Here is a 27,758-nt window from a genome sequence, read left to right as displayed (position 1 = left end):
CTATTTGGCAAGAGTAGACATTATAAATTACTGTTTAAGGTCTTTATGATGGCTTGGCTTTGAGAGCAAAGATGTGGGAAGGGGTTTACCCATGCTTACTACAAGCATTTGCCCTTACTAAGGGCAATGGGGGATAGGCAAATCTGGTTGGAAAAAAGGCTGCTTAGGCATTAAGGTCTTTATGATCCAATAGTAAGACAGGTGAGGTCACATATGGCTCTTGGGTGACTGAAGGCTTCACAGATAAAAAGAACAGTACCTTGCATTGACTCCAAGAGCAAATTGAGAAGAGGTAGATGTTCTGGAGCATATATGTCATGTGTCTTCTGTAGAACAAGGCGATGCTCTAGAGGTCCCCTCCAAATTTAACTACTGATTCTGCACTGGGAAGAGGGTTTTCTTTAGGAGGTGTCTGCAACCTGTGTGAGTTGGATTTTCATTTTCATTACACTCCATCTTTCCAATAATGAGTATATAGCTAACTAACAATTTTCTCCCACGTGCTACATTTCATATCCCTATTGCTGCCTGGGTATCCAGATCCCATGAAAAGCCAAATAAAGATCCTGTGAATTCACAGTTTTTTAAAGAGAGGGCACATTCTGGATTGTGGCTCACTGGTGCAACTCTGTGTAGAAGGTATAAAGATACCACAGAGCAAAAATGTTTATGGCACTCTTGCTAGTATATGTCCCCCCCACAAGAAGTGAGGCAAGTGTCTGAATTACATGTCCCAGAAAATCTGACAGGGAAAGCTTGAGCATATTCATAGTAAAATTTGCTTGTTGTCACTTTGCACACTGTGCTTAGAACAATGTGTTTTCCCTAACGGAGTGTAATAAAAAACACTCCACATTTGTGCAAAAAAAACACCCCAACTTTACAGACGTTTGCTAGATGTTGCTTGAAGGAGAAATGTCTTAGAGGGATTTGTGGGTGGGTTTAGACCTAAATGAAATAAGAGAGTGCAAAGAGAACTTTTGCCATTAATGATGTTAATTTTATTTGAACAGCAAGATGTGCGTAAGTGGTTTTATTTTTATTAATACATGATGCTGAGTTTTGAACAGTACTGTACTCAAACATTTAACAAACATAATGCTCAACACATTGTTTATTGCTCATTGTTTCTGTATGAACATAAAAACTGGAAATGAATGTAGGAATAAATAAGGCACCCTACTAATATGCTGATTTCATGTACTGCAGTAACATGCACAAAATGCTATTTTGCTTTTACAAGTCCGTCTCATTTTCCATATTAGAGAAAAAAAAGAAGTTAGACTTTGTTACTTGGGCAAGGACCACTGCCTGCCTGAAAAGTCAAAACCTGAAAGCACTTTCTGATTTTTTAATGTAACCTCCCACCTTACAAAACCAGCTTTCATGTAGCATGTCCCAGTTTCTTTTTCTAAAGACAAAAAGTATTTTTGTTCTTCCCTGGCTGTTACTAGGAGACATGCCTGGCAAAAAAGGGCTGTTCACGTACTGCTTGAGACAAAAGACCCGACTCACTTTTTATATCCCCGTTTTCTTCTCATACTGACCCCACTCAAAAGATAAAAATAAAAATGCAAAGGCATCTTTACTGACTTATCTTGTGTGGCTGGGCACAGATCAGTGATCAGTATGAAGTGGGAGCTCCACAGAAGCTGCTTAAAAGCCTTTTTTGTGATTTCAGTATGCCCTAAATTTAGACTTCCCATCCACTTCAGAATACATTCTGTCCAACTGTCCCTTCTGCTCCAAGGTCCACGCTGGCTCTCACTCTGTTTCAAGGCTGAGGAGCTCAGTGACACCCCAGTCAGCCTCACAAATTCATAAACCTCTAGGGCAGAAATCACTTTGCAGAGACTTCAATGATTTGACAGCCTGTTGGTGAAGTGCTGACAAATTATCTCCCCAGAGAGAGATGGGGCTCTGACCCCCATCCCAGCTCCAGCTTTCTTTAAGCAGTCTGTTATATTCTCAGAGGTTTCATGAAACATCAGCAGAGACAAAGGGTTTGGATAGCTCTTTTTTCTTTCTTTTTTTTTCTTTTTTTTTTTAAGTGGATTCTCTCATTTTTTCTTGATTTTTCTAATATTTGTTCCTTAAAACTGAAATGTTATTGCAGGGTAATATAAACATAACAAATGGAATCACAGCTTACCAGTTATGAGGTATGTATTACACAAGCTTTACCTGAACTTAGAAATGCAAGAAGATGTCTTTTAATTACAGAAGTTATTACAGTATTGTTTGAAAGGAATTTTTTGGATATATGTAAACACTATAAATTAGCTGTTTAAAAATAATCATGTAAGACAAGTATGGCATTGACACAGTTTAAAAAACAATAGCTAGCCCTAAATCTGAATACTTTCGGGGCAGAAGAGCAAAAGCAGGTTATCAGTCTAATCCTATGGAATAACATGCTGAAATTTTGACTTATTTTAAGAATCAGTGCTGCTTTGTTTTCCCTCCTTTTGTTTTCCTGTTTTAAGATTTTTACCATTAGTGCCCTAAGGAACAGGCCAACTTGTACTACACATGACAGGATAATATATGCTATTTTGAGTGTTGCCATTCCAATATTAAAAGCCATCTAAATTAAGTCTCCTAAATATGCACTGGTTTAAATTAAAATCCATAGGAATTATAATCTGCCTACTTGATGGTTTTGGTTAAGTGCAACTTGATGCATGTGGAATGCTGTTTCATTTAAGATCATTCTTAGTAAGGCATATTAAAAATAAATATAAAAGTGACAACATAATATTTAGTCTCTTGCTACAAAATCTTAGGCAAAAATAGTTTTGCATGTAGTAATGGACTTTATCCATTTGCTGGCTTACAGGAGTTAAAATTTGTGCATTAAGCTTAACTGCCCTTGTCAGAATGTGCCACTGAGCTAGAATAGTGGTCCAAATCTACATGCTAAAGATTTTATTTCCATGCTCGAACATAGCTTGCACAAACTGCTTGAAGACTCTGTCCATGTAAGTGCACTTCCTTGGCCATACTCCTTCCAGGAAACCGATATGGCCTCCACACGAAGTCAGAACCAAAGCAATGTTTGCATTTTGTTTGGCAGTTTCTACTGGTATAGCTAAAAGAGGGGAGAAAGAAAATTTTAAGTCCTTATCCTTCTAAGAGATGCCATCCACTGAATAATTTCTATTAAACATTTCTTGTAATATCCATGACTAAATATGCACATTAACATATGCTTAAATGTACCGCAGGATGTAGAACCGTATCTGCATTAAAAATCTTTGCCATTAACTCACCTCTGTATGATTTTTCTGGCTGCTGTAACAGTTCCAGCTTCAACTTTCTTTCAGTCTCACTGACAGAACAGTGCTCATATTAATGCACATTCATGATTTGGTACAAATATGTAAGTGAAAGGACAATGAAGCCTGTAACCTTCAACCTGTGTTTCAACATTCAGCTTTGGAAAAACTGAGAAACTGGAAACCTAATTGTGAATCCCATTCTTTTTGCAGGAGACTGCAAACACAAACCCTTTAATGTTGTTAAGATTTTTGTCTGTAAGATATCCTATCATCTGATATTAAAGATATCCTGGGTTATCACCATTCTGTCTGATTCACCAGACTTTTATACCCGCACATTTAGGGCACACTCTGCAAACACAGTGGGAAGGCGGCTCTTGCCCTCAGTAGTTCATAGTCTAATATGCAAGGTAAGCAGAAACGGAGGAAGGGCAAACAACTGCACAGAGAGCTGCACAGAAAGGTTACTGGTTCTCTACTGAATAGTGACAGCTAGAAAATTATTTAAATTAGGGTTTGGACTATTAGACCAGAACCTACAAGGTTTTTTTTTTCTTGCTGGGTTAGTTTTCAGCTGATTTAATGTCATCTCCTGGGCAATTCCCTTTGTGACAAAAAATAAAGGTCAGCAAGAAGAGACTGATGACAGGGAAAGCATGTGACTGCTATATGTCAGAATAAAAGGTGAATATACTATTAGAATGCCATAATATTTAATGACAAGAATTTATAATTATACATACTATTTAATATGACATACATAATAAAATATTATGGTATGCATTTTCTTATTTTTTTCTTTATGATGTTTGAAATACAAATGGCATTTCAGTGTGATGGGATGACCCTATTATCCCATTAACTGGCTGGCACAACAGTGCAGCTTTCTAAGGCTGTGGCGTTTGCACTCTTGATGTAAAAACTCTTTAAGCAAATTCCTCTGGAGTTTTAAGTATTCAGAATATACACCTGAACAAGCAGAAATTTCCGTATGCTTCAGTAAAGAATCCCTTTCAAAGTTCCAGTTTTCAAATAGCAACTACATGGAAGGGAAAAAAATAAAAGTCATACAGATTTTTTGATGATTCAGGATTGAGAGAAAAAACAACAGCAAAAGATGCTTTGTCCAGACAGAAGGGAGTAGTGGGAATTTCACTGGGTTGTGTAAAAAAGGTTTTCTTTCCCCAAGAAAATAAATCTGATTTTAGGTCATACCCTGCTGAAGTAAAAATGCCTTGGCACTACAACACAAAGCAGTGAGTTATTCCCAGGATTGCTACTGCTGCCCCAGTTATTTTAAAGTATATTTTGAACAGCAATTTTTAATCAGATTCTTTTTTTGGGTTTTTGTTTTGTTTTTTTTTTTTTTTTGGGGGGGGGGGCACGGGGAGGTAGGAGGTCTCAGTTGTCCACATCCCTTTCTGAGTGAACTTCCCTCAGATGCATCCCCCCACACACACTCCTAGGATTCTGCTCTTCTTTACCCCTTTATATATTTGCTATTTCAAATATCCATCATCCCTATACATTACTACTTTCCTTATAGGCAAGTTTCTTACTTTGATTTGGATTCTGGCAGAGCTGTTGCTGTGTGCTTCAGATGACTATTTGCCTTTGTTTTCAGCCACTAGCATAAGAGCAGGGCACCCATTTCTTAACCGAAGAAGGACTCCCAGCCAGAGTTAAGTCACAAGAGATCTTGAATGCAGTGACTGTGGTGAACAGATGTGCAACTTAAAATAGATCAGGGTCAGGGGAGCAGGCTGCACCTCAGAAGTCATTACACTGCCTGGAACAATGCGTTCTTTTCTGCTCCAGGGCCTCAGCATGGATGCTAAACCAAGACAGCAGGTTAAGTGTCTTTTTATAATGTGTTACAAGGTTTCCTGCCCATAACATAAGGTACTTGACTGTGCCCTGAACTGAAGCACAGACTGAGCTCCAGAGAGCAAGGGGGATTGTCGGGCAGAGGATATGTACTTCTTTGCTACTTGGTGATATTAATTTCTTCTATAATTTCTCTCCTTTTACAGTTGCATGCATGTAAGTAGTTCATAGGTTCCAGCATTTAGTAAGTGATTCTGATTCTTTACTAGGTTGAAGAAACTGTGCTTCTCACTGTCTCTACAAGAAGTCCTTGACTTTTCCTCTGTTCAGCTGGGAAACTGAAAATGCTGTATGCATTATCCAGGCCTTTTAAAGCAATACTGAGGCAAGACTTAAAAGAAAACTCAATGAAATAAAAGCTTACAGCCTGTCAGCCTGGACTGAGGAACAAACACGGGTGAAAAAGAGAGATACAGAAAACAACGTGTTCTTTCTTGCAATCCAACAGATGCATCATTTTCAGACTCCAAACTCAGCAAATGCTTGTCTGGCGTTTTGCCTGAGTTAATCTGCCCAGCAATCTCTGCTTTGGATCCCTTGGATGCTATAGATGTACACTGCCATGTACAAAGACAGTGACTATAATTCATGTCAGCTTCTGCTGGCTGCATGGGAATTTGCCTCCTTATCTCTACCAAGCCGTCTGCTCCTCTTCCCTCTAGTAGCATGTGCGACATGTTAAACAGAACCCTGATAGGTAAGTGGGGATCAGACTCAAGCCTGAGTCCTCCCTTCCTACTTCAGGCAATGAATCACATCTGTCTCCCTTGTCACTGAGGGGACTAATGAATAGGCCTATATGCAAGGGAATGGGGAGGAATGTGTGAGGAGACAGACTTGTTCTCCAAGAATCAGAGATAACATGACAACTCCATCCATTCTAATGGATTCTGGATCAGCTGCATACTGGCCCAAACACACCTCTTCACTAGCTGAGACTGCAAAAACGTGATGGTCATTCACTTTTGTCAGACTAGTATCACAGCGTAGAGAGAAGTATCCTTTACTGGTAAGAGAGTGCTTTGCTGGGGATATGGAAGGGAGATGACCATAAATGTCTCCTCTGCTGTGTCAACCCAGCTGGGGAAGCCGTTACAAGCAATTGTTCACTGTGACCTCTGCTTTCAGAGGTTCCCAGCATCAGGATACCTCCCAAATCAGTTTGCTGGTTGTAAATTATTCATTCCCAAACTGATGGGCAATACTGCAGTGGGTGCAGTGTGCTGCCTGCCTCTAAACAGCTACAGCAGCTCTCTCCTAGGAGCCTACTGGCACTAGGATGCTGGTTATTTCTGTGCCAGGTAAGGTGTAAGCCACACACTGGTCTGTATGAACATCATCTTCCCCATCTTGAAGTTCTCCCTGTTGTAATTAACACGTGTTTACAGCAGAATTCTGCCACAGATCATTACTCTCATCACTGTGCTGAATATGCAGTCATCTGCTTCCATCTGCAGCGGGATTTTTCACAGGTGCCAAGTTTGACCTGCTGTCACCTCTCTGCTCTCACCTTCCCTGTGGTGAACAGGAGAGCCTGCCCTTGCACAGTCTGTCTTGATACAGTTGTATGATTCATCCCCAGCAGCATTTCTTGCTCTGCAGCTTCTCAGGAGAGAACTGAGTGTGTTGTGCTCCTCTCCAGTGCTAAAATGCAAATGTTGCTTGGTAGTCGTGCAGTACTTTTCTCAAGGCTGTTCTAAGGGCTACTAACCATCCACAAACCTACAATGCAAGAGAGCAAATTCTACCATGTAAAGGGTAGACGAATGGAGCACTGGGTGTAATGCACCCTAGGATATAGGATGGCATGCCAAAAGGTACTACTGCTCATTTTTATCATATGTAGTTTTGTACACGTGTCTATTGACCAAAACGTGTACTGCAGCTTGATCCACCAAGCACTGCCTTGTTATTTGTGATCACAGAATCACAATAAATATGTATGTGCAAAATTATGTCATGGAATTATAGAAACATAGAATGGTTTAATGACCACCTAGTTCCAGCCCTGCTGCCATGGGCAGGGACACCTTCCACTAGACCAGGTTGCTCAAAACCCATCCAGCCTGGCCTTGAACACTGCCAGGGATGGGGTATCCACCTTGTTCAAAAACCAATCTGTTGTACATTCCTTGCAAAAGGAACTTTTTAAAAAAGGGACAGAAAAACATACATGTAAAGCAGCATCAGCTTAAATAAGTTACTGGTTTCAGACCTTCTGTTCCATTGTTTGACTGATTTCTCCCTGTTCCTTAAACTCTCACCCTAATTGTTTTCAGCCTGGCCATTCCTTGGCCATTTGGCCTCTTCAGCCCACTTAACTGTGCTGTTTACAAATAGGATGCAAAATATCACCTAAGAGCAATTACTCTAAGTTTGGATTCAGAGGGACAGAAAAGGTTTAAAGAGTTCAATGAAAACTATAAAGCTGAGCTTCAGACATGCACTTACTTAGCACAGTGGATCAGGAGTGAGCCAACATGTTACCTGGCTTCTAGGGCAGGCTTTTAGGCTGGGCATAACACTCACTAGTGGCAATTAGCTAAGCATTAGTATAGCACAATTTAAGTTGGATGCCTAATACACTGCTTAAAGACTTTGAGGAGGAAAATGACACTTCTGATGAAAAGTTAAATGTGAGGCTGATAATGAATGCTGTCATTCCATTTTCTTGATTTCTTTTTCACACAAAGTAAAAGGTTCTATTACATCTTTCCCAAAGCAATGGCTCATTTAAATTAGTTAGGCGAGAGAAGTGCCATGCAATGAAGAAAGCATTTGTTTTCATTAGCATTATGCAGTACGGGGACTGCATCCCAGAATTAACCTACTACAGATGCATCTGCTGCCAAGCTCTATGAACTTTAAACAGCAACGTTAAGGAAGGACTGCAGATGAATTGTTTCTTCCTAATACTGGATTGAGATCAAAGGGCACATTTTCACAATACATTAAACAGCAATTGCTGGGAAGTACAAAGTGTACCAGAAAGTCACATGAGGAGAAATGATCAGGTAGCAAAAGGCAACAGAGACAGCATCTGCACTTTTTAAGGGAAGTCTCTCTATAGGTCCATATTGTATAGTGCCAAAACAGACTTGGGGTTGTATCCCCAAACTCTGTTATAGGAAGATAGATATGGCTGGCTTGATAAAGTATATTTAAACACAAAGGAATCCTGGCAGTTTTCTCCTTAATGAGTTTTCTAGGCCTGTTTCACAGCTGTTGGAAGCTACAGCTATCTACAACAGAGGTGGAAGGTAGCTTAAAAGCTGGTAGGTATTACTGGGACAGATGAGACATGAAATAACCAGTCCCCAAAGTCAATAAAGGCTGCAGCCTGGAGGAGAAGAAATGTTGTGGCTTTGAATCCGTTACACAGTTGTGAGTGAAAACTGCCCCTGGTTGCCACAGGCTTACATGTGTCCACATACTTTCAAGTCAGAAAAAAACAAGCCAGTTACCAGAACAAAGCCAATTCCCAGACTAAAACCAGCCCCTTATATGTGCTAACATAAAGCAGCCTGCAAAAGTGTCACAATGAATAAACTCCAGTAACTGATGGCACGAGCCACCATTTCCAAGCTGCTAACCAAGGTGCCCTGTGACTCCTGCCAGTGCAATGCTTCACATTGAGGGTGCACAGCACAAACAAAAGAGGAGCCAAGGATAGATACACGTAAGAGTCATGCTATTAACTGTAAATCAATACTGCCCTGGTGCCCTTTCAAATGTAAACTTGTCGCCACAAGGACAACTGTCTGGAGCCAAAAGCATTCACTCTGTGAACAAGGAATAAATGAATGCCTATTCACCCAAACACTCCCATGGAAGAGGGCTGGTTAGAGACACAGTTTAAGGAAGTATGGACAGTTACTACAACAGGCTCTAACACTTCTTATTTCAGAAGTGATGGTTCTCTACCTCAAATCCCCTACACTGAAAAACTTCTAATGCATTCTAACAGGTTTGATACTTAGTCTTACACAAGAAACCATCCCTATAATCCACTGCTGGCCAAGAGCTTGTGCTTCTTTTAAAAACCAGCTTCAAGGGAGATCTGCTACTGTACTCTAGGGGAGTACTTGTGGCTAGCTGATCTATACAATCACAAAATTGTTGAGGCTGTAAGAGACCTCTTGAGATCATCTAGTCCAACCACCCCGCTGAAGCAGGGTTACCTACAGCAGGTTGCCCAGGACTTCACCCAATCAGGTTTTGATCCATCTATGGAAACAGAGACCCCACAACCTCTCTTTGCCCATGTTTTAACTCTCACAGTTAAAAAATAAGTGTTTTCTTGTGCTCAGATTAGATTTCATGGGGTGTGAATCAATGATTGGCTCTTGAAAGCTGGAGGTTATATTCTAAAATGAAGAGATAAGGGGATTGAGTATCTGCATTAACTTTAGTCCAGCTAATACAGGTCCCAGTCCCTGTAATAATATGCTGAAAACCCCTTCAGGGTCAGAGGCACACTGCCTGGTTCACTGCTGTTGTTACTTTTGCTAACTAGCTAGCTTACTCCTGCCATAGTTACTACTTTACTTTAGAAGAGAAACCACTAAGTGAGCTAGAGCTAAACCCAGAGCTGAAGACATTGTTCCCTCTCTAAGATACTTAATGGCAGAAGTATGACACAGCAGATGACCCAGCTTGCAGTACTACAGGCAAAGCCATCCCAGGGTCATAGCACCCATAAAAGTGTATTTTGAGAATCTCTAGTGTAGGAGAATACCTTTTTACTGGGTAGAAACAATCCCTCTGTTGTGACGCATAGCCAGATTTTATATCTGGACACAGATTTTAGGGTCCCAACCCTCATTTCCAGCACCTTACATGCTCATAACAGAAACAGCAACTGGCCAATTACAAGGAAATAACCAAACAGCCACAGAGGCTAGTAAATACAAGGAGGATAATTCTCTCTCTAAAAGTCCCTGAACAGCAAATTGGTAAAGGTAGGTGCAGTATTCTGGAAGCACGTTGCTGTGTTTGCCCAGATCTTATTTTATTTTAAGCCTTTGTTTTAGCCAATGTAAAGGATAGGTATTTTGGCTAATCCAGAGTCACCATTTTCCCCCTCATATTAGGTGGCTGTCGCCTCTTCATATTGTTCATGCGTAACATGGACATTTTTTAATCAAGAGGAGAAGAAATCAGACTCCCACTGCACTAAACTGTGGTGGGCCCTTTCTTTTCATGTCACATTTGTCTCTAACAGGTCGTCAAACCATAATGTCTGTGCATGTGTTGTACATCTCTGCACAGATAAACAGTACACACAGAGACAGTCTCTTCCAATCCCTTCATTTTTCTGTTTGTTGTTCTGTTTGCCTGCTCACTCTGGTTTCATGACTCCTTCTGCAAGAATCTCACTTCACTTGTGGCAGCAGAAGAAAACTCCCCTGAAATAAATCAAGTGTATAAACTTCATCTTCAAATGTGTCAGGTGTACACTGCTGAAGGCTGTCCCCTCAACCAGCTGTTCATTACAGTGGTTTTCCTCTACATTAGTTTTTGTTCGTCCTCTGTACTCAAATACCATAACTAATACACAGATCATAGGAAAAAACATGTCTTTTTAAGCAACAGAGTTTTGATCTTCAGAGGAAAAGCAAGATGTTCATAATGATGTACTTGGCAGAAAACAGAGAGAAAACAGAGCTTTCAGCCTATCTGTTACCAGTTGATACTCCTGTTTCATCTTCTAGTTAGATTCTTACTAATTTCAGTGTGCATCATTCTAAGAGCTCACCTTGTCTATATTGCTTCCCTTACCCTAGATTTTGTCCTACATGCTAAATTACATACTTTTTACATTTAATTTTCAGGCACTGGAGGTTGCACTGAGATCAGCAGCTGAGGATTTAAGGTCACATGAAACATCAGCAACTCCCAGACATTCCTTTTAGGGACTGGACTGAAGAATGGCAACTAAAAAATACTTTTCACTTTAATTGAGCTCCGAATATCTGCAGTCAAGACATCTGAAGCACAGTTCCTCATCACAGAGTCTTTCTGTACTTGGCAAATAGAAGTAGGTGCTTCTGAGAGAGGGCAGTATGGTATCATTCTTACATTGAGATAACTCACACCCTAAATGTGCATATTTATTTCTTTTGACTGTAAAGAGCCTACTAATAGATAAGGATTGCCACCCCATGTGTTTCTGCATTCTGTAGTAATCAGGTCTCTCCATTATCAGCTGGTTTATATATGTGCCTTTTACATGTATTTTACACTGTAATTAAATTGCAAGACTGATCTGTCTCTGGAGGTTTTCAATCCCATGTACAAATAACATTTAAACACACCTCTACAGGCAGGCTCATTCTCAGACTTATGTAGTTTGTCTAATGATTGCATATACAGAAATACATATTTTAAAAAGCCTAAACTTACCATGACCTGGTGAGAAAACATCATCCACAGAGTTTAGACACAACACCGGAATTCCTACTGACTTCAGCTTGCGACATGGGCTAGCATCTTCATAGTAATCATCAATTGTACGGTAGCCAAACATGACTGAAGTGAACTGTTTATCGAATTCTCTAACAGTTCTAGCCTGAAGTACAGAATTCAAATAGGGAACTATGTCAGCATTTGGAAAACAGCATCCAGCTAAAGCAGAAGTAACATTTTCACATACCTTCATCACGAGATCCATATCAAATAATTTCTCCAACATTTGTCGATGCCTAAAAAGAAAAATTGAAGAGCTTGTTTTTTGTTATAGAAACAGATGTAAAACTCCTCTTCTTTACACATATATTTATAAAAACAATTCCCTAATGATAACATGCTTGGGTTTTAATTTTTTATCATATTAACTTCTTTCTGGAATCCAAGAGCAGAAGAATTGTTCATTCATATACAGGCACATCCAGCAACATAGTAAAAAGTCTCCATAAGCCACGAGAAAGATGCCAAAGATACGAGAACTAAATCTTTGGAAATACAAAATACATCCTAATTTTATAAAGCAAAGGATGAGCTAGTCCTTTCCATGCTTTTGCAATCAATGCTGATTTAAAACAATTAGTGTAGATACATATGTACATGTCAGTATGTGCATGTCTAAAATAGTCTAAAAATCCATTCATTTCATCCATAAATATAGAAGTCTGCTGGTCTCATGCCAAGTTCCTTGAGGAATAGAGAAATTTAGTCCTTCCTGCAAAGATCCTTTAGATTTCCAAACTTACAGAAGAACGCACACAGCACAGCTATGGAACATGCTGTTACAGCATTCATTTTGCCACTATTATTATACCTGCTGTAGATCTCATGCTAACATCCTTCCATCTTGCTAAATAGTTCACAATGCAACTCACCTGCTGATAGAGGATTGTAGACAAGTAGTCAAGTAATAGTTGAAAAGAAGCCAGTTTAGTGGCTTCTCCAGAGATTCTACAGATTCAAAAACATTCCAACCCGCAGAGAAAATTGCAGCTGCCATTAAAGGAGTGTCTCTGCCAGTTTTGCCCAGGTAATTTAAAAGAAGCATGCTACAAACAGAAATGAAAAACAGAAACATATGTACTATCAAATTGTTGGCTTCAGTTTAAAGCAGATAAAACAATCAGCCATCTCTTTGTCTGGCTTTCAACAATTTCTTGTTATCAGCCCTACAGTTGTGCCTAATACTTGAAAAGGTCAGTCAGTGTCATCAACATATGACTCATAAAGTTTTCTTTCTTCCTCTACTGTCAGAGAGGAGCAGAGTGCACTATGTAGGACGTGAGTAGGAGTGCCTTTAGAAACAGAGATGTACAAGCCTTATTTATATCCCTAAAAGAGAGGAAGAGGTCAAATAAATGTATCTTGCTCATGCAACAGGTACTCCTGAGTTATTAGTAAGTTTTGCCATTTTACAAGCTCTCAGTCTTTCTGATCTAATAAATCTGATTAGGGTGCCTGACAAATGCAAGCTGCCCCTGGCACGCCTGCCTCACTATGAAGCTGTCTTTTGAGTTGAAGGTAAAGCCTTTAACCCACCTCACACACATGAGAGAACACAGCTGTTCTTGAGCACAAAGTATGTAAAGAATGAAGTTCTGGATAATGAATAAAAGTAGCAAAACAAAATTATGACCCAAATAGATGGCTTACATCTTGCCTTTCTGACCAATTGCAAATTACAGTTTCTACTGCTGATGTATAATTGAGTGGAAAAAAAGGGAGAGTTCACCAATACCTAGCCCTTCAATTGCTGAAAAATTAAAACAGTAAGAAGAGAGTAAAAGAAAAATACTAACAGAAAAGCTGTAAGTCTTGCTTTACTGCTTGAGGCCTCAATGTTTACAACCGGCATCTTAACACCAAGCTTTTATCTCAAAACATTACAAGTCTCACAACTTAACACAGCTTCCTGAGTCACCAGCACTGTGTCCCTTGGCACCATCTACCATGCTTCAGGAGACCTTTGGCAACCTTTAGTAAAGCACCATGAACCAGGTTGCTATCACAGAGACTTTTGCCCTGTGCACCACCTCTCAGGTCAGAGGACAGCAGTGCAAAAGGGAAACCAGTTTTTGGTAGTAGAAAAGATTTGCCATTTAGTAGGAGCCAGCAAGAAAAGAACAGCAAACAGCACTTGGGAGTGGGCTCCTGCCATCAGATCACACAGTTAAACCCAATGAGAAAAGTCACTTGTGGCACATACCAGAATTTAGTAGCTATGTTCCCTCTCACCCACAGAAGAGGAGGGATCTGAGAGTCACCAGTCTACTGTAAGAACCATAAACCAGTAACAAATAGTTGCAGTAGTAAAGCAGTGAGTTCTCTAACAGAACTCACAGAATGTATGCAGTAGAAAGAAGGTTTAGGAATCTTTCTTAGAAAACTAAGTCTCTTTCAAAAAAAAATACATACTGAAGATCAATAGAACAAGTAGGTTTTCATTTACATTTACACATTTGTGAAGTGAATGTTAATTCTTCTTCTTAGTTGGGCAACTGTGTCCTATATGGATTAACTGGGTATTAAGTTCTGAAAAGGGAGAGATCATTATGACAAGTGGATGATGGTCACAATATGCCTCTGGTGAGATCTCTGCTCCTGCTTCATTTTAAACATACAAGTGCTCCAATTAATTCTGAAGTGTGGAAACAATCCCTGTGTGAATGATTAGACTCTTCCAGTTTTCTGTACAATTAAGCATACACTGTTTGTGATTCAGGACTTTAAAAACAGACTGGAGGAGGGAGGAAGATGGAACACCTTGCCTGAAATCACCCAGTGGTGGCGGCAAGTTAAAAGCCAGGAACACAATACAAATCCTCTGTGCCACACTAACAGACTTCATCCCTATTTAGGGTACGATAACTAGGTTAAGTCAAGGACAGAAATGACACTAAGGGCTGAATTGGTCTTTTGTACCAGTCACAGAACAGCTAGCTTCTAATGCATCTTCAGTCCTGACAACCTGGTTCTTCACCTATTGCACCCCAGCCCTCTTAGTTCTAGAATAATGCTGCACCATACACGAAGCTACCCATGAAGAACCTACTGTGCTTTAAATCTGCATCTCATCATTGAAACAAGTCTCTACTGCAGACGCTTCTTTGGCTTTCACCATTTCCAGTGAAACAAGTTTTTGCAATACATCCTGTTATTTCATGTTTTGCACGCAAAACAGTCTAAGCTGGGGAGAGATAGCAGCCAAGTGAGGTAAGAGTCAACAGGGTTGCTAATCTTGTAAAGAAGAGTTTAAAACTAGGTTTGTCAAGGGATGAAGAACAAAGCCTGAAGAGAAGTGAAAGCCTGGCAGGCCTTGATGAAGGGACAACATGGCAGAGGAGGCTGTCACACTTCCCTGAGAAAGCAGCATGACTGCAGATCATCTCAACTGACAGCACATGCATGAACACCCAGAATGGGAAAAACATGAGGAATCAGAAGTCTGCGCATAGTGACATAACAAGTTTATTAGATCCACAGAGACATGGAGGACTCACAAGCAGACAAGACTGTCCTACAATGGATGCAGACTCCTTATGAAGGCCTTGAAGACAATGAAGGCTTGCATCTTTGCAAAGAAGCCATTTAAATGCGCAGAACTTTTCTCTGGTGCAGGCTATAAGCCAATTCAGAGCTAACTGGTCAAAATCAGACAGGAGGCTAAGAAAGGGGATATTATGGTGGGCATTTGCTATAGATGTCCTGATCAAGAGGAGGAATTAGAGAATCCAAGTCTTTGGACAGCTAAGAGAGACTTCATAATCACTGGGCACAGGAGACTGTAACCATCCTGACATCAAACACCAAAGCAGGGCACAAGCAGGCCAGATTTCTGGAGAGTATTGAGGACAGTATTTTGATATACAATCAATGACTCAAATGGTGAAAATGTTCTATGGATCTGCTACTCACATGTAAGGAACAACCTGTCAGATATGGGAAGGTGCAGACTGGTCTTGGCTGCTAAGATTATTCAACGGTGGATTTTAAAGATCAAGAGTAAGTGAGGAAGGTAAGCAGCAGAATTACAACACTGGAGAGAGCTGGTTTTAATTTGGTCAGTGATCTGGTTGGCAGGATCCCATGTGAGATGGCCTGATGGGCAAAGGGGTCTGGGAGAACTGTCTGACCTTAAGGATAACTGAACATAAAGCACAGGTGTGGCACATCCTGATGTACAGGAAGTTGAGCAAGAGTGGCAAAAGAACACATGGAGGAACAAAAACCTTTTAACTGACTTCAAGGAAGCATCCTGAAGGTGGAAAGAGGGTGGGCTCCCTGGGAGAAACACTGTCCAATAATGCAGGGAAGCAGTTAGGAAAACTATAGTTCAGCTGGACTTGGAAATAGCAAGGGATATGCAGGACAACAAGAAAAAAGCTCCTGCAACAAGAAAGGCTTCTGTAAATACATGGGTACAACAACAACAAAAAAAAAGGCTCAGACAACATCCATTCCTTTCCCCTCATCAGTGAAGCCAGCCATCTTGTCATAGAAGGCAACCAGATCACTTGGGCATGCTTTGTCCTTGATGAATCCAGCCACCTTCTTATGCTTCATATGCTTGCAAATGGCTTCCAGAGGATCTTCTCAAACAACTGAAGTTAGGCTGACCAGACTTTATTCCCTCCTGGGACCGCTATTCAACAGAGAGGGAACCCAGTGATAAAAGACTGGCATAAAGTAGAGGCTACCTGTCATGTTCATTTTCTCATCAACCAACACCCCCAAGTCCTTCTCCACAGGGCTGCTCTGAATCTCTTCTCTGCCCAACCTGTAGCTGTGCCCAGGATTGCTCTGACCCAGGTGTAGGACCTTGCACTTGTCATGGTTAAACTTCATGAGGTTGGCACCAGCCCACCTCACAAGCATGTCAAGGTCCCTCTGGATGGCATTGTAAGACTTTTTTCTATGACTTTAGAAAGCTTGCAGCAACTACGGCCTATTTCTGATGCCATCTGCAAGAAAGCAAGAAGGAAGAAATACAGGATGGTGAGCCTAACCTTAGTGCTTTGGGAATATCCTCTGGAAGCCATTTCCAAGTATGTAAAGGTGAAGAAGGTGACTGGTCACAGCCAGCATGATTTACCAAGGACAAAACATGTCTGATCAACCTGGTTGCCTTCTATAACAAGATGACTGCCTTCATTGATTAGGGGAAAGGAGTGGATGTTGCTTTCACTTTAGTTCAGCTTTTGACAGTCTGCCATGGTCTCCATGTAGCCAAACTGGAGGGACATGGTTTGAATAGGTGACCTGCAGCACATGTGGAAAACTGACCAGAGTACTAGGCTCAGAGAGCTGTGGTCAGGACCTTGAAGTCTAACTGAGTGGCTGGAGCGGATACTAGCAATGTTCCTCAGGAGTCAATAAAGGGCTCAGTACTATGTAACACCATCGTTAACTGCATGATGAGATGGAACGCACCCTTAATAAGCTCACATGTCACATCCTGGGGAGTGACTGGTGAATGGGAAGACAGGTCTGCCATGCTAAGGGACCTCAGCGAGCTGGAGAAGTGGCCTGGCAGAAACCTCATGAAGTTCAACAAAGGCAAAAGTCCTGCACCTAGGGCAAACTGATGACTGAGTAGAAAGCAGATAAGAAAGGCATGGGCAAATGGAACATGACTCAGCAAAACACCCTTACAGCAATGAGGATGACAGGTGACATGCTGTGCTTTGTTAGTGAAAGCAAAACAAGCAGGTCTAAGGGAATTATTATTGCTTGTATTTGGCACTTAGGAGATTGTATCTGGAGTACTGTGCCCAGTTTTGGGCTTCACAGATGCTGACATAGTGGAAACATTCATATGTCTTCATTTTGAAGACACTGGCAAAATCCCAATACCACAAATGGAAAAACATTGGCCTGATTTAAAAAGCTTCCAAGTTATTTATTTGATAATCACTAACTGTATCATTTGAACAAATCTGTATTTACCCCAAAGCTCCTAGAAGTTGTTAGCAGATTAATGCCAACATATAAGGTTGTATCTGCCCACCCTCCATCAAATTTATCAGAAAGAAGGGGGAAGTCTCAGGAAATTACCACTGTGTCTGCAGTATTTCTAAGGGAAGCTCTCCTCTCCTATGATTTTCCATCAAAGAGGCTGTCTTAACATTTCTCCTCACTTCTAGCAGTGATTTCTCTAAGAAACTGCGCTATCATTGTCTGTTCTAGGAGTGCTTTCTGGACAGAAGCCAAGACACAGTAAGTCTTAATACCATATGCTGTTATTAGCCCATACTGGTTTCAACAACAATACTACTTCTTGCTTCAGAGCCAGACAGAGCAGATACCCACACCTCTCCCAGCCTAACTTACCCACACACTGCAGAACCCAAGCAGAGTGAGGATAAATCTTGTCTTTCCCAGAGGTTGCTAAGAAACATGGTATGATAGCTCTAGTTCCTTTTTTTTTTAATCCCTCTGTTCCAGAGACAGCCTCCATAGCTCCCAAATATTGTATTGCCCACCTGTTTGGAAGTTAATCTGTCTGTCAGAGTTTCCTGCCTCCCCCCTTCAACTTTTGACAGTGAGCTGAAAGCCTTAAAGATACGAAGTTTCTACAGGTCTTCTGAACATGAACTGCTAGAGGGAGACCTGAGTTAGGTGCAGTTGAGTGATGCAAGTATTGCAGAGTAGTAATTTACAATCAGGCTACAACAGACTTACTTTGCAATTATAGTTAAGCTGAGGCTCGTGAAACATAATACCTTACCCTCCCATTGAAACACCTGCTGCTATGAATGGAGCTGAGGGGTGCAAGTTGTGTACATGACGAATAACAGCCTCCAAATCCTCTGTGTTCGAGGCACAGTAGGTCCTTGGTGTCTGTAAGGAGTCAGAGGGAAAAAATGCCATCATAAGCTTTTGTATTATCCTTTAAGGACAAAGCAATCTGAGCAGTGGGTCATTTTTATAAAAGGATAAATTTAGCATTTATTGTGAAGCTGTGCTAAATGGCAAATATAAACCCAAAGCACTTCACGAGGAGGTGGAGGGGAATTGTACTTGCCATCATTACAAAATAAAACAAGTGACAAATATCTTCAGTATCTGCAACCTCCACATCATCAGACAAAATCTGCACACAGAGCAATGAGCTAAACTAGGCAGAACTACGGCAGAGCTAGATAGGCACTGGTATTTTTAAGATACCCTGGGGAAATGGCACTGGTATTTTTAAGATACCCTGGGGAAATGGAAACATACCATAAAGGCTGCAATTTACAGAAAAGGAAGTTATAACAACAATTTACTGTCTTCACCCACATTCAAATGCAAGAGAAATTGCTAGATTTCAAGTACTGCCAGCATTTGAAAAGTAACCAAAATTTAGATTCTATACACAATATAAACAAATAAATAGATAAATAAATTCACCAGTGCTGTTTACCTGGTTTACTAAAACATTCTATTAACTAAAGCAATGAAACACATTATCTTATCCCATCTCTATCTGCTATCAGTCTCTTCAAATCCTGAATCAAGATCTGGAAAGATTTCCACTGCATCACTGACATTTGGGTAACGCCTTCCCTGCTTTTACAGGATAAGCACAGCTTTTGAGCATCACCTCCACAGATACCTGCTACAGGCCACAATCTGGGGGACTATCTGGATCAGTATAAGGGAGACTAATCCTTTTAGGAATCATAGGAACCACAGTAAAGCGAGTTTTTTTTCCACTAATTTTCTAGGTTTCATCTACAGCAAAAGAGTTTTTAACTACAGAGTTTTTACTAACATGTTAATGACTTTCACTTAACTATAGGAAGCAGCTGGCCTGCCAAAATACAGTATGAACATTAAACTAAACAGAAAAATACTTAATTATGAGTTAATTGAATTTATTTGTTGCCTGAAGCAACAATGTCTTATAAGGAGGGGTTTTTTTTTAAATTGCTTTCAGATAAAAAGCCTGGGTATTTGGGGGCAATTTTAACAAATCTCATTAGATGAAACTAATTACTTAAAATACACTTAACAAGAATATTGAAATGTTGAAGTCAAAGATTTAAAAAAAAAAAGAAAAAATGCTAAATCTGTATAATTAAAACTGAAGATGGGTTTAATTTCTATTTATGTTGCATTTCCAGGTCTCATCCACATGAATTACACTTCACTGTTTTACACCCAATTAATTAAAACCAGCGTGAATGTGGTTTATTTTAATTAAATTGTCAAGTTTACAAGGAAAAAGAAATTATTTTTGGTAACTAGGGTCTAATGTATTCCAAATGAAAGTGTATTTTATTAAGTTTCCAAAACTAGAGAGATATCCTGCATTTTAACTTCAGTTAATTCCTGACACTTTAATGTCTGTCTACTTACTGTGTGAAGATATTTTGCAATACCATCTTAGCTCACGTTGGCTGTTGGCAATCTAATATTTGAGTATTCCATATAAATATTTCACAGCCACTTTCAATAACCAATGAGAACAGCATTTTAAAACCGATTCTTTAAATAGCTATCATTTGGTGTAAATTTGAACCTATTTTTAAAGAGCCTAGAAAGAGAACTACTGGAATGAGTAACTTCTACTGTGATGCTCAATTATGATTCAAAATCTTTAACTAGAATTCCACCCTCCCCCCCCCCCCCCTTGCAGAAAATGTGGTAGTTTCAGCTGGTTTGCTTCCCAGTGAGATCTTATAAAGCTTAAAGATGTAAATCCGATTACAGTAAAATACACACAATGAATCCAAACAAGAGACCTTTTCTCTCAGCAGTTCAGAAATTCATCAATAAGGACTCTGTGTGTCACAAAACTGCTTTGTAGATCCATCTCTAAAAGTATGTTGAAAACTTCCCTTAACATGGCAATATATGCATTGAAATGCTGTATCTGATTATGGGAAAATAATCTGAGCTTTTTTAAAGTTGAGACCAGGGTATTAAAAAAATACAAAACAATACTGAGTATTATGCACACTTATTCCAGCTGCAGAGCTGTCAGCAAAACGCATCTGAAGCAACAAAGCTTATTCAGCAATAATTCATCACGCCTTGTCCCTAGCTGCAGAAAATACTTAGCTTCAAGACTTTGTTGTTTTGCTAGTTAAATTTCCAAGCAAACATGGTATGTCTATCCTGAAGACAAAAAATGCAGCCAAATTTGGCAAAACCGCTGAGGAAAAAATACAGGAACATATTTAACTTTCAGGATATGGCTATCCATATAAATCTGTTTTATTAATTCAGTAACACATAATATGGATCAATTTTAATGGCACAACTTTTTAACCATATAAAAATCTATTTTAAACTCATATTGGCAATTGGGAAAGTAATTACAATTTCTCATGTTTGGATCTGTATGTTAAGATAATGTGAGAAAATTACATTGATTGAATAGAATTTCTTGGATGTGTCCATTTTAGATACTGTAGTATTCTTTGAAAGAAAAGTGTACCGATTGTTCATTTTAATGTTACATATATTAATAATTTAAATTATTTCTTAAAATTACACATTCACAAAAATTATGTGTTGACCAGTTGACCTCTTTGAGTTTTAGAATAAAAGATTAATATTGGCACATGATTTATGTATCAGACTAGATTCTCTTCTCTGCATTTTCAACATGAGTTTCATTTAAATCCAATTATACAAATAGAAACCAATGATTCCAGATATAATGCTTGTGAGAGATGTTTATCTTAGAAGTCATACTTACCAATAGCTCCTCACCAGCAATTCCCCGATTGTTAAAAACCACGCATCTAAAAATTGAGACAGTAAATTCAATTATACACATTGTTCATACCACTAAAGAAAGATAAACACACAAAACACTTGAGAATACATAAAGAAAAATGAGCCAGTTCTCTGAATAAGTTCAACATATAAATGTTTACAGTCCTACAGATCCTAAACACATCCTGATCCATTTAGAACAACCTTCATACCAAAATGGAGTTTACTGAAGTTAGTGGCATTCTCTATGAGCTTTGTGATTCACCAGTCAAGGTCAAATTGCAGGATGAGAGCCCCAAGCTTTTACCTGAAAGTGGTAGCTGCATCTTGTTCTGCCTGCACTCTGAGCTGGCCAAATATGAGCCATAAGCTCTGCCAGTGCAGGGCTGACCCTGAAGCAGTGCTCTGAAAGAGAACGTCAGAGATCCACATGTAGACGTCCTCCAAAGCTATATAACTGCATTAAATAGCACAGACTGTGTCCAAACAAAATTATAATGACAGTTGCATCTGAAGTGTCTTGGGGATGGGAATTTTTTTTTCAGCTGGTATGGCAGAAGTTTCTATTCTCTTTATGCTGGTGGGAGTCTCTGAATTTTCTAGCAGCATTACTGTGATTTAAGGATCTGTGTTTTCTTAATAGATCTTACATTTCGATTACTCTTCTGCCAGCTATAAGATTTTTCTTAAATAATATCTATATGCTTTTAAATGGGTTAAAGGCATGAAAAATTACTTATTTTGGTATTTTTCTCAAATGTTGCTGTTTAAAAACAAGATTATAGCATTCTGTTGAAATTTGACCTAAAGCTCTCCTTTTTAATGCTATACCTTCTTTTCTTAAGTGATCAAATGCAGATATTTCTTTCAGGGATACTTAAAAAAAATTAATAGTAAAAAGTTGTTGATTTGAGGGCTTTTCTCCTCTGATTTTTTTTACTGGTAAGTTTCAAAGTGGTTTTAAAAGTATTTTGAACTGCTACTTTACTTTCATAATTTAGTAAAGCAGTTACCCAAACCTCCAAACAGAAAAGAGGTAGCAAGACATGCAGATAAAAGCACATATATGAATATTTGAAGAACTTATTATAGTCAGTACCAGAAACCAGTCTGCAAAGACAAAATGTAATATTCCAAATACATATCCTGGAACAATGACAACTTACTTTAAAGCACAGCAGCAGCAATATGATTAGATTACATAAAAGAATCTACTCATCGACTAATCCACCTATTTTACCCAGCTCTGACCAGAAGCCTTAATAACAAAACTAAATTACACAGTGACAACTAAGAGGTAATGAATCTTTCCCTTCACCACCACCAGTAAGTGTAGGCTAGCTCTCCCTTTTGCAGTCATGAGTTTGAGGCTGCAATTCAAGCAATATTGGCATTCAGAAGCCGACCTCCTCCAAGACCTGCTGCCAGCAACCCATCTACACAAGTCTTCTTGGAGATGAATACAAACCCCTTCTCTAGCAAGTGTAAAGGTAACATAAATACTGATATTATAATTTAAAAAGCAACAGCAAAGGCCTATGTAGACTTAGCTTGCTCTCCCTGCAATCTCTGAGGCAAATCTGTAGATACTATAACAGCTCCTCCGAACATACTGCTGTTACATAATTCTAATATTATTATTATTATTACTAATAAGACTTTCTTACATAAACTAATGCCTTTAGATCTCATTTGCCTTAGGAAAAGCATCTTACACATATACATACTTATATTTGATCTTATTAGAAGAAGCAAAATCCTGTCAATGAAATACAACAGTACCTATATCCCAGCATTTTGCTTTGATGGATCATGTGAAGAATGTAGGATTCCTTGCTTGTTCCTGTCAGGCCAGGCAATAACAGGACAGTGGGTCTTGTGCTGGCATCCGGATAATATAAGCTGTTGTTATTATCAAACCAATCCAATGAAATCTGTCCTCCATCTGCTGTTTTAATGAGCTCACTGAAAGGCACATTTCAAGACAACACTGATTAGATTGAAAAACACATGCATATCGCTTACAGTGTACAAATTACCAGGTATGAATTCTGCATTTTAGTTATGTTTTAATACTCAAAGTGCCACCTAACTGTTTGTTTACATGTTTACCATTCAGAAAGAGCCACGTCTACAGCTGACATGAGTCAGTACTGTCAATTTGTGCCATAATTCCCATTTACAGTAAATGAAGACCTGGCCTCTCATGAATTGCTGCTGATGCACTGGAAGCTTGTAACTAATGTGATTTTTGGCACTGCCTTCTATTCTATATAGGTGTGCATACTGCAGATTTCCTTTGGATCATCTAAGAATCTTTTCATAGCACACAGGACAATGTGTTAAATATTTATCAAATTTCTTCTCTTTATCCAAAAGATGGCATCTTGTTACGTTTAAAAGTGGAACACAAACACACACACTACTGTATCTTTCACCCTGTATCTTCACAAACTTTGCTAGAATGCACTCTTAAAGCATGTATCTTAAGAATGCAACAAACATATCACAAGACACTAGGCATGCATTAAACAATGACAAGAAGGTTTCATTCTTTTTTTAGAAACATACAGCATATTCTCTTTTCCTGGCACTGAAGACACTGTATGAGAGAGTCTGTGTAAGAACTACCAAAATGTAAGCCTACCTTGCATTTGATTTTTCATTTGAAAGTCTTGAAAGGACCTACTCCAGATTTTAAAGCTCCTCAGCCTTGTTGGACTCATTAGCTCAGCTTTGCCCTTTTTCAGTAATGGGAAACAGACGCAATGCTGGTGTGTACTGCCAGCACAATCTCCAATGGTGCAAAATAAGCATTGCCCCATGGAACTACATTTCTTCCCTCACAAACCTTGAAACAGAGAGTATACAAGAAGGGCTAGAAAAAAGTGGATATGGCCGTACCATTGAAATGTTTCCTAGTTACTAAAACTAAGGGAAGCTCTTAAATGCTAAATCTATTCTACAATGCAAACAGAGCTGAAACAACTTGTGCTGCATCCAGGTTCCGGCGCATAAAAGTACTTCTTCTTAGGTTTTGTGCCAAATGCCTCATTTGCCAGGCCAAGTCTCATTTATGTGTGAGAGAGATCAGCTGAGGACAAACACTAAATGTAAGTTTCTTCCCTCTTAGAATTTAGGCATCAAAGAATACAACATGAAACCCACAGGTAAAAGTTGCTCTGAAAATCCCAGGAGTTTTATATATTCAAAACAAGGCTAAAGTGGCCATGCTATGGTTAAGGTATAACATGTTGGTTCAAGGGACAAGATACAGTGATTGCATGATCTTTGCAAAGTGATGGCATACAAACACCGTATTATTTGATACACCTGTGCTGCCATCTAGACTGCACTGCCACCTAGAAAGACCTCAAACAGCTGGAGAAATGGGTTGACAGAAACTTCGAGTACAACGAGCACGACCTGAAACACAGAAGGCTCCCTCTGAACATCAAGAAACACTTTTTCACTGTGAGGGTAACCCAACACTGGCACAGGTTGCTCAGGGATGATGTGGAGCTGCCATTTCTAGGGATATTCAAAAGCCTTCTGGACATCGTCCAGGACAACTTGCTCTAGGTGGCCCTGCCTGAAGCAGGGAGGTTGGACAAGGTGACCTCCAGAGGTCCCTTCCAACCTCAAACATTGTGTTATTCTGTGAATATACAACCACATCAGTTCCTGTATTGTCACCAATATTTCAATGCTTGTCTGAAGCTAAAATAGGGCCACTTGGGGACCTTGACCTTTTAAACCTACTATATATTGGATCCAGGTTATACATGGTTCCAAGTCTATGATGGAGTTGTAAAAGCAGGCATAAAGTAAAAACCCATGCATGAACTTGAGCAGTGGTGGTAGATGAGACAGTCAGAGCAAGGTAACTGCTGGCTACCAAATCAATCACTTTCCAGAATAAAGGCACTTACTTCCTGTACTGTACTTGCGGTCTAGAGGTGATAAAGGGACGAAGAAGTGTTTGCATCCGACCTTCCCAGCACCAAATCGTGGGATAGTAAGTTTCCGTCACAACAGGGCAATATTCCACGAGAAAGCGGCAGAAGCTGTCGTTGGTGGCCACCAGCTGGGGTTTCTAGGAAGAGAGACTACAGTCAGGCATGGGCATTCATATAAAACCCCTAACAAATAAATAAATAACGAAAACCTTATTTAAAGCCTCTCCTTTCATGCTGAAGAGATAGAGAAATGAAAACCAAACAGAATCTCTAAATGCCCAACTGAAAAGTGAAACCCACTAAACATAATGGATACTTTACCTATTCCTAATAACATGCTATTCTAGCTCTACTTTTACCAGCTTTGTGTCTTTCACCAAGAAATCAAAACCATACTCACAGTAGGAGAAAAAAACATAAGCAAACGCCAAAAAGTTTACTGAATCCATTTTCTCGCACTGCACAGAACTGATGCTTAATTTGCGTACTTTGTGCACCTGCAGTACCTATTGTAACCTGGTAGGACTCTCCTCCCATCTCATACTACCATGCAGAGCTGCCTTGGTTACTCTAGTAACACCCTGCATACTGAGATTTTTCTTGCAGCTTCCATTCGTAGATCATTTAACATGTAAATCCCTCTATACCAAAACCCTCATGTTTGAGCAACTGCATTCCTTGAACTTTTCTTTTATGCTGACTTCCTGACATGCAAGCATTAATAGGACAATAACACATGCTTTGGAGAAAAGGGTTACAAATACGCAGTGGCACATCCTCCCTTCATCTTCCTCCTCTGACCAAGTTTAAGTACTCTCCTGATGAAGAGGAAGGCTATGCTCTCAGTGGCTCTGTGAAGGACTGTGGCAACACACATGCCTTCAACAATCATAAATCTTCTGTTACATGTATTTTCAGCCAATTAAGCATTCAACGAGGCATTCTCACCACAGGGCCACTTTCGATCAGCTCGGGTTCACTGTACCCAAGTAATTTGCTAATGCCTAATTCCTCTGTGAAACCACTGCTGAGAAGATGTACAGGAGTGTCCTAGCCCGCAAAACACTGCGATAGTGGTTACAAAGGTATTTACAGTGGTACTGAAGGCAGACACAAGGACAACGAACTACTTTATCACCTGCCTTGTTAGTAAACCAAAGAGGTCGGTCCGTTGTGGACGGGGGCCTCCTGACCTTCCTTTCCAAACCGTCGCCCCCCCTCTGGTACAGATTCACTTCAGGACACCCGCGGCAGGAGCCCCCTTCCCCTCCCCGGCTGGGCACGACCAGGCGAGCGCTCCCTCAGGCCGGCCCGCCCCGGAGGAGCCGCCTCAGCGGTGGGGGCTGCGGCCCCGGCCGGGCGGCGGACACGGGCCTGCGAGGGGGGCGAGCGCGGCTTCGGCCAGCCGGGACCCGGCGCGGCCCCTCCGCGGGAACGGCTGCGAGCGCCCTGTCCCCGCCCGGCCATTTCTACCCCGCGGGTGGGTCGCGGTGACCTTCGAGGGACGGCTCCCCCTTGGTGGGACACCTGCGGGGCCCGCCCCGCCGCCCTCCCGCTCACCTTGGCTATGCTGCTGAGGTAGTAGCAGGCGTAGGCGACGCCGAAGCCCAGCACCAAGGACAAGCCTACGCCGGAGCCGAAGAGCCCCACTCGGACCTGGCTCTCCAGGTAGAGGGACAGCTCCCTGGTCAGCACCTGCCAGTCCATCGCTCGGCAGGGCCGAGCAGGGCAGCGCAGCGCAGCCCGGCTGCCGCAGCCGAACCCGCCGCGGCACGGAGGGAGGGAAGGAGGAGGCGCAGGAAGCGCTGCCACTCGGCTCCCCCTGCCGCTGCCGCGGACTGCTCCGCGCTGCAGCGCCGCCCCCCCCCGCAGGCCTCGTCGGGAGGGGGGGCCTGCGGCCGGCGCCAGGCGCGGCGCGGAGGGGCAGGCTGCGGGCGGGACAGCCTCTGCAGCGGGTGCCAAGCCAGACCCGGCCGGGCTGGGCCTGGCTACACAGGGGAGGAAAGCTTGAGCAAAGCGGATGTGCGCAGCCTGGGGCACAATCCTCCGCGGCACGGCAGGTGTCTTCCTGAGCGCTTCTGTGTCCCCTCACCCTGCGCTGGCTCTCAGGCAGGGCGTGTGGGGTCAGGTAGGAAAGGGACCGTGAAGAGTTAGGTGATGCGGGCGTGTGGAAACCCAGTCGCTCCTGGACAAGCAGTGTGTCCCCTTCCCAAACAGTGTTACTTGTACAGGATACAAGTCCGGTGTCAGTGCATGAGGAAGAAGGGACACCGGGGCTTCCAGAACAGCACTGGTTAATCACCACTATCTGTCTAAATATTTTAAGTGAACTGAACTGCTTTTCCACTCTCGCTACTGTTGCAAGATGTTATTGAGGATCAGAGAGGAGCAGATGTATTCTCTAACTCCCATGAGAAATTCTACATGCTCCCTTTTTGGCTGTGTAGGCTGTTGC

General features: G+C 41.0%; 1 protein-coding gene across 2 annotated transcripts; it reads right to left on the bottom strand.

Annotated features, from left to right (window-relative positions):
• Positions 1 to 978: 978 nt before the first annotated feature.
• On the bottom strand, positions 979 to 27,013 carry ABHD3 (abhydrolase domain containing 3, phospholipase). 2 transcript variants are annotated; one of them, XM_034067462.1, is made up of 9 exons: positions 26,864 to 27,013; positions 25,277 to 25,440; positions 23,127 to 23,309; positions 21,325 to 21,370; positions 18,361 to 18,473; positions 12,509 to 12,682; positions 11,824 to 11,872; positions 11,574 to 11,739; positions 979 to 3,091 (listed from the first exon to the last, which is right to left on the bottom strand). In XM_034067462.1, exons 1-9 carry the CDS (start codon positions 27,008 to 27,010, stop codon positions 2,913 to 2,915), a joined length of 1,221 nt encoding a protein of 406 aa, XP_033923353.1. In that variant the 5' UTR covers positions 27,011 to 27,013; the 3' UTR covers positions 979 to 2,912. The 2 variants fall into 2 exon arrangements, with proteins under 2 accessions (XP_033923353.1, XP_033923357.1); XM_034067466.1 differs by lacking the exon at positions 12,509 to 12,682 and having other exon boundaries at positions 2,913 to 3,091; positions 26,864 to 27,010.
• Positions 27,014 to 27,758: the final 745 nt, after the last annotated feature.

This window comes from Melopsittacus undulatus, chromosome 1, assembly GCF_012275295.1.
Source record: "Melopsittacus undulatus isolate bMelUnd1 chromosome 1, bMelUnd1.mat.Z, whole genome shotgun sequence".
Taxonomy (NCBI): Eukaryota; Metazoa; Chordata; class Aves; order Psittaciformes; family Psittaculidae; genus Melopsittacus; species Melopsittacus undulatus.
Note: the sequence above shows the minus strand (reverse complement) of the source record. Positions and strands in the feature narration are given on the sequence as shown.